This window comes from Marmota flaviventris, chromosome 5 (genome assembly GCF_047511675.1).
Source record: "Marmota flaviventris isolate mMarFla1 chromosome 5, mMarFla1.hap1, whole genome shotgun sequence".
Taxonomy (NCBI): domain Eukaryota; kingdom Metazoa; phylum Chordata; class Mammalia; order Rodentia; family Sciuridae; genus Marmota; species Marmota flaviventris.
This window is the reverse complement of record NC_092502.1, coordinates 10,264,272-10,272,374: the sequence shown is the minus strand read 5'-3', so window position 1 is coordinate 10,272,374 and position 8,103 is coordinate 10,264,272. Positions and strand designations below refer to the sequence as shown.

Genomic DNA, 8,103 nt, shown 5'->3' with positions numbered 1-8,103 from the left:
CCAGAAAACAAGAGCTCCCCATTAACAGGACAGACAGATGGAAAAAGCCCAATCAGGACTGTCACCTCACTCCTTTCCCAACCCCACAGAGATCTCTGAAGTCTCAGAGGGGGAAGGGAGAGTCTTTTCGCCTTGGTGTGTTTGGACTGATGGTTTCACAGGCACGTGCTGCCTATTCTGAAAACCATTTAAAAATCTGAACAAAATCAAACCTGTTACTTTGATCCAAAAATGGATAATAAATGAGCTTAGTGCTTCCGAAAACCTGAACTGTGAGTTGATCTGCAGGATGATTTTAGGAGAAGAGAAAACCAGCTGATTCAGACCCAGAAGTCAGTGCAGAGCGAGGCGTGTCTGCAGCACTGCGCAGGAGTTGGCCCAGTGAGCCTGAGGGGGTGACAAAGACCTTGATCTTTACTGGGCTGAGGCTTCAGGAAGGAGGAAACCTTCACACACTCATTTGAACAAGGCGGATCACCCTTATGAGGAGAGCAACAGATAAAACCCCAGAATAAAGGCAAAGACAAAGAGAAAAATTTAACTTTTTTTTTTTTTTAAAAAAAGCACAAAAACCCTACATACTAAAATTATACACATCAAGTATTGGTCCAATCTTATATCAATCTATTAACAATTAAACAGCACCATGGTTTTCTTACCTAGGTTAAACATGCCCAGAAAATTGTTATTCAAAGTATATGTTCCTTTAAAATAAAATAACTCTTAAAGAGAGAGAATCTTCAATAATCAGGACCTTTTACCAACCATAGATTATTGATGACATTAACAAATTTCCTTAAGAAAAATCAGTTTAAACATTTTTTTTTTCCAGTTGATGAACATGAGAGATGCTGCTGTTCAGTGTGGCAACGATGAACAAAAACTTTTGGATGAGGGCGATCTACTGAAATGCCCTCCTAGCCCCACCTCTGAGGGAAAACTTCTCCTCTGGAATTAATGCTGCTGTTTCTCTTGAATTTAGAGTCAATCATCAACAAGCAAATCAGATGTAGCCACAATCTTTAAAGTGATCGAATAACATTAGGGAAGTAGTTAAAGCTCTCAGAAACATGATAAAGTTACAGTTATAGATATACTTAATCAGGCTATAGGAGATTTAATACCATTTTTAAACAATGCATTTAGACTAATTAGCAGTTTCATTTTGTCACTTTAACTAACAAGGTGCTCACACCCAAGTAGCTGTGGAGGTGTGCCTCCCCCCAGCACGGCACCCATGCTCCTTGCTCCCCTTCCTCCTCACGGAGGCCCCAGGACACAGCCTGGTAAGGGAGGGAGTCCGCTTCTCTCTCAGAGCCAGGTCTTAAGGGTCTCCAAATTAAACGCAGCCCTGGGCAGCTTTACTCAGCCACAGCACCCAAGACTCAGGCCTTCGCAGATTTCTCAGTTCCTGGCCACCAAACATGATTCTGCAGATGGTTCTTAACTTGCCTCTTTGCAAGAAAAGATGAGAGAAGAACTGTTATCCGCTTGGCTGAGGGTAACAGTGAACTGGGGAGCACTGAGGTCTGAAGCGCTGCCACGTCACTGCTAATGTGAAAGCAACACCAGCAAACCTTTCACTCTGGATTCTCAGTCGAAAGTTTCTCTGCAAGTTCTCCCAGGCACAGGAGGACTGGGCTTTCCCTGCACCCCTGCAGAGCCGGGAGAGCCTCACTGCACTGCCTCGTGGTGGGAAGAGTAATAGACTCCTGCCTCCCGCCCGGGGACTGTGGGCCTGGGGCAGGGTAGGCGATGCAAGTGCAAACAGAGCAGGGAGTACGGAAGGTACACGACGTAGTGACCTTCTAAGCCAGACATGAAAACAGCTGTCTGTGCAGGATTCCAAAACACCTACGCAGCACCCAAGGATCAGGTGGAAATCAGAAACAGGACTGCACGAACTACTTACTGCCTGGTGTTCAGAAGGGTCCCGGCCATCAAACATGCTCAAGGCACCCAAACTTAGTGTGACTGTCAATAAGGGGCTCAACATGTGGGGATGGGAAAAGCAACACTGAAACACAATTTGCCAGTCTTACTCCTTTATGGCTAAATATGAAATGAGCTAACAAAAAACCAGAACAGAAATGAATCTCAAATACTGCTCTTCTCAGATTCTATCAAAAAATTATAACCGTTATTGGTGACATCTGGAAATTATATAATCTGACAGATGTTTTAAAAATTCTGTATTCAAAGGTGCTTGGTGCTGTTCTTCAAGGTTACAATGTTCCACTTACAGTCTAAATCATTTAAATTCAGCCATTAAGTAGTTGAGTGTTTTAAAATAAATGGTTATCTATTTCTTAACTGCCTCTCAAATTAGAAATTGTAGTTACATGAGTCTCAAAGGCTGGCTCTTTGTGTTTTATTATTTTTGTTGGTCTCCATCACAGATGGAATTTTTCACTGGTAATTCCTCAGAACTAAATTCATTCATAGGGAATTCAGAGCAGTGAAAATAGGTTTCACGCCACAGAGTTGAAAATGACAACAATAACAAACAGGAGAGGGGGAGCTGGCTCGGCTCAGTTCTCGACTGGCGTGGGGTTGTGCACGGGCTGGCTCACGATCACCTGCACGACGTAGTCCTTGGGGATCTTCAGCTCCTCCAACTTCATTTTGTCGGTGAGAGGTCTGCCTGAGAAGAACCACCGCTGGCTTCCCGGCTCCACCCCTTCGGCTGCATGCAAGCGTCTCTTCATGTGGAACACCGTGTCTGTGCTGCGCACCACAAGCTTGAGGTCTTTGCCTGTGGAGAGGCGAAGTCGGAGCTGGGACTCGTAGCCAGAGTTGGGTGGTGGCTCAGGAATGTCCAGAGTCTCTGTGTCGCTCTTTTCCTCTATCATGTTGATTGGCGGTGCCAAGCAATACACGGGAAGCTGGTATCTGCTCCCCAGTTCATCATAGCACTCCGTAAGCGCACCTTCAGAGGGAAGACACAAACGAGTTTCAGTGACCGTATTCCTGTTTACACTCTACAAACTGCTAATGCTCTTTTGCTAGCATGCCACAGCAGAGAAAGGCACTAAATGATGCCAGTCACTGTCCAGTGATCAGCAGTGATGACCAAGTCCTGGGGGCACTCTGAGGATGCATCTAATTTTACATTAACCAGGACTCCAGCTCTTACCTCTTCTAAGTCATTTAACACCCAGCTCACAATTCCAGGAAGACAGAAAGGAAAGGAAATGGGTGCACACAATTCATTAGTGCTTAGAACAAATTAAAGGGAAATTTACATTGCATTGTTGTATCTGTTTAAGAAACGAATCCATTACCTTGAACAAAAAAACAAGAAAAAAAGAAAGAAAGCCCAGGACCTGGCTGACAGACTGCACCTGGCCAGAGTCCTTGGTTCTGAGATCAGACCAGAGATGACAGCTCCATGAGGTGTGACCGCCTATTGCCCACGTATGAATCTTGTTAGTACCATGACCACAGAAAGGACCGAGATGTTTTACTTAACCCCACTCAGCTAATCTATCAGAGAAGCTCCAATTACAGAGGTGATTGGAGGGGTGTGATATTCATAATGAGCTACCTGGAGGGAGGGAAAAAAGCATATATGGCCAGGTGTGGTGGTGCACGCCTGTAATCCTGGCAGCTCAGGAGGCTGAGGCAGAGGATCACAAGTTCAAAGCCAGCCTCAGCAACTAAGCAAGGTCCCTGAGCAACTTAGCAAGACCTTGTCTCAATAAAATAAAAAATAAAAAAAGGACTGGGGATGTGACTCTGGGTTGAATACCCCTGTGCAAACTGGTCACATATCCAAATAGCCTAGTCCTGCAGCAAGAAGCCTGCCAGTGTCTTGACGGTCCGGCCGTGGTGGGAGTGAGTAAAGGGCAAGTGGAGAGCTCGCTGCAGACCCATCTGCTCTGCGAGGAGACACCTTCAGGTACACGTCCCACTGGATGTCGGGGGTCAGTAGCGTGGGCCCCACGGGTGCAAGTGTAGCACATTGCCATAACTGCCCTGCTATTTAAAACATTCTCCTGGAAAGAACACCATACCAAACCACTATCTTTAGAATTGAGACCAAGAAGAAATTTCCTGCCTTTTTATTAATGAGCTGTGCAACCTTGAAGAGCGACGTTCTATTTTTTTTTTAATATTCTTTTTAGTTGTTGATGGATCTTTATTTACTTATTTATATGCAGTGCTGAAAACCAAACCCAGGGCCTCACATGTACTAGGCAGGCACTCTACCACTGAGCTACAACTCCAGCCCCGAACAGCAACATTCTTTAACCTGCAATTCCTTTTTCAATCACAATATGAAGCAGGAAGAAGCTGACCTCTACAGAGGCACGCCTGATAGAGCAGGACTGCAGCACTGCTGCCTTGACTGAAAGCACCCCACCCCTCGAGAGGCAGTGTGGAGCCGACACAAACTGCACCCCGACAGCTGGCTTGGCTCTTACTGGACCTGACCTTCACCCTCCACCACGAGGCAAAGAAGCCCATCTCCTGCAGCCTGGCATTTCGGGTGGAATTTTCTCATCTTAAATGAGTAAGAGAGGAAAATGCCAAGGAGAGTTCCAGGTAGACTGTGCCTCACCCTGTTCCAGTGCAGGCAGCACCCAGACCCTGACACTGGACGGGAGCTGTCCATGCTCCATGCGGCTTAGAAGCACCTATGTTCTAACATTTTTGGAGAAGACGACTTCTTTTTTACTTAATATGAAGTTTTCTGGTATACCAACTTTCCCTTTCTTCTGTCTATAAAATTAGAATCTGGGGCTGGGGATGTGGCTCAAGCGGTAGCGCGCTCGCCTGGCATGTGTGCGGCCTGGGTTCGATCCTCAGCACCACATACAAAGATGTTGTGTCTGCCGAAAACTAAAAAATAAATATTAAAAAATTCTCTCTAAAAAAAAAAAAAAATAGAATCTGCGCTCGCTCTCTCTCTAAAAAAAAAAAATTAGAATCTGCGTTACAAATATACTCTGGTTTTATATATTTTTTCTCTAGTTTTAAACTAAAAATTACAGTTCTGGTTTCCAGTATGACATGTAAGAAACTTGGAAGTCCCAGTCCAAGTTTCCTCCTAACAAGGAAAAACCTAAACAAATTAAAGTCCCAACTCCTCCTCGATCTGAGAGAGAGGTAAGGTCACAGGGCAAACGACAGTCATCAAGATGACCAGCCAGCCAGCCAGCCAGCAGAACAGAGAACCACAGCTGACTACAACAGAGCAGGAAAGCCTGAATGTGAATGGTGATTGGCAAATGGCTGGAGGCCAGGATAGTCCAATCTTAGGGGAACCTGCAAGGGGGCCAAGCCCTGCGGGTGGCGAGGGAAAACACCTTTGTAAGTTTTACCTCCTGGAGTTTAGCTACCTCCTCATAGCAAATATCAGAGAAAAACTCCCTGTGCTTCTGGCAGAGCAGGCATAAGGAACCATCTTGAACACGCCAGAGCACGCAGCCCTCAGAAGAACTAACTAGAGCCTAACCTGCGGGGATCACAGTAGAGTACAAGTGACCCGTGGGGAAGGAAATGCCTACCCTGCCCCCTCTAGCCGTCCTGTCCTACCTAGGGTGGTATTATGATGAGAAAGCCTGCGAAGTTCACAGCTTGAGGTTCAGACTCAGAGGCTGAGGCCTAGTCATAGGACTCTAGAAGCTCCCCCCCACCCCTCACTTTACTCCAGGCTCATTTACAGCAGTTCCTTTTTGCCAAAAAACACGTCTACCTTTCCACAAAAAATGACAAGATTCTAAAAGGCAATGAACAGTTTGAAGACAAAGAACAAACCCCCAAACCAGGGACTCAGAGGGAAAAGAGGTGTCAGAATAAGCAGACTGGGACTTTAAAACAGCTGTACTTAATATGCCAATGGCTAGGCAAGCAAGGAAGGCAACCAGAATGATGGAAGTCTAAGGAAGAACCCAAAACGCGTGAGGACAAAAACCACTGTGACGGAAATGAAGACCTCCCTGATGGGCTTATTAGTGGACTGGACATGTTCAAGGAAGGAATCTTGGAGTTGAAGGATATTTCAGTGGAAACCTAAAATTTCAAAGCAAAGAGGGGAAAAAAGACTGGCAGGGGAACCCAGCCAAACAAAAACCCCGAACAGAATACCCAAGAACAGAGGGACAGCTCCAGAAGTTATAACTTATGCACAATGGGACACCAGGAGCAGAAGAAGTCAACAGGAGGTACTTGGAACCATTATGAAGGAGAATTCCCCAACTCACCCTCAGACACTACAGCACAGATCCAGGAAATTCAGGGAACATCAAACAACATAAATGCCAGAAAAACTAGACATGTATCATTTTCAAACTATACAAGATCAAAGATAAACTCTGTTCCTTTAGAAGCCAGATGTGGAAAACAAACCTTACCCATAGAAAAGAAAGATGGGGTGAGGGGATTACACCTGACTTTCAGAAGCCACAGAAGGAAGCAAGAAATGAATGGGCTGAAATGTTTAAAGTATTGAGAGAGAAAAAAAAAACTATCCAGAATTCTGTATCCTGTGAAATAAATCAAGAAAGACTAGCTTAGAAAACAGAAACTGAGAAAATGTTTCCAGTAGTCCTGCTTTGCAAGAAATATTAAAAGAAGTTCTTAGGATAAATGATCTAGGTAAAAAAACTCAGATTCACATAAAGCAAGGAAGAATACTGGAGAAGGAACAAGGCAATGTAGGAACTTTTATTTTTCTTTTTTTAAATATTTACTTTTTAGTTTTAGGTGGACACAATATGTTTATTTTATTTATTTTTTATGTGGTGTTGAGGATAGAACCCAGCGCCCTGCGCATGCCAGGCGAGCGCACTACTACTTGAGCGAAGTCCCTAGCCCTTATTTTTCTTATTTATAATTGATCTAACATAAAAATTTGTTCAAAACAACAGTGTATTCAATTATGTATACTTATTTATCTATTTATATAAGCTTATATACCTGAAAGATGCAAAGGACATAAGGAATTATGGTTATTTTATTATAAGGCATCTACACTACCTGTAGAGCATTATAGTGTTATAGGAAGACAACCACTAAAATGTAACAGGAGTAAACCTGATACGCTAAGAAAGGAGAGATGATGGAATCACCACATATTCAACTAAAACCAAAAAAGGAAGAAAAGGAGTGGAAGACAAAAATGGGAATAAGAACAAGGACAACAAGCTGTAATAGAGACAGTAGATGTTAGCTACTGACATTAAACACTAGTTATCTACATGTACCAAATAAATAAAACGGATTGGGGGAAAGAGCTAGAGAAAGATGGACCATGCTAACACTCATTAAGACAGAGTGGGAGTCGCTATATTAATTTCAGGTGGAGTACACTTCAAAGTAAGGGATGTCATCAGGATAAAGGGTAGCATTAAATAATGATAAAGGGGTCAGTTCTTCAAGATATGGTAATAGTCCTTAACGTGTATGCACCTAACAACACAGCAAAATATGAGAGATAGAAACTGCTAACGCTGCAAGGACAAAGGATGGATCCACTACTGCGACTGAGCCTTTTAATTCCCCTCCTCAGTGAGAAACAGACAGATCCACCAGGCAGAAAACCAGAAACGATACCCTTAAACGCAATACCACCCTCGGGCAGTTTGATATAATGGACACAAACTACTCCACCCAACAGGAGAACAGACATTCTGCACGCTCATGGGGAACATTCACCAATATTCTAAGCCATAAAAAATCTCTTAACAAATCTAAAGGAACAGAAATCAGACAAAACTGCTTCTCAGACTATGAACTAGAAATCAATATTCATCAATATTAAGCAATACATATGTAAATAACACATAGGTCAAAGGAGAAATCGCAAGAGAAATTAATAACATATTTTGAATTAAATGAAAGCACAATTTAAGGAAATTTATATTGTATATTATCAGAAAAGGAAAAAAGATCTAGCTGGACATGATGGCACATGCCTGTAATCTCAGCGACTCATGAGGCTGAGGCAAGAGGATTGCAAATTCAAGACCGGCCTTAAGCAACTTATTGAGACCTGTCTCTTTAAAAAAAAAAAAAAGTCTAAAAATCAATCATCTAAGCTTATACCTTAGGAACTAACTATAAAAGAGCAAATTAAATCTAAAATTAAGAAGAAAA

At 43.2% G+C, this 8,103-nt stretch overlaps 1 protein-coding gene across 3 annotated transcripts in view; it reads right to left on the bottom strand.

Moving 5' to 3' along the window:
• Positions 1 to 533: 533 nt before the first annotated feature.
• Ubtd2 (ubiquitin domain containing 2) overlaps positions 534 to 8,103 on the bottom strand; it is a 65,177-nt gene continuing 57,607 nt past the window's right edge. For all 3 annotated transcript variants that reach the window (XM_027938728.2, XM_027938729.2, XM_071611987.1), the window contains one exon: positions 534 to 2,929. In XM_027938728.2, the coding sequence (XP_027794529.1) occupies positions 2,532 to 2,929 (398 nt within the window). In that variant the 3' untranslated portion in view covers positions 534 to 2,531. The remainder of the gene's footprint in view (positions 2,930 to 8,103) is intronic.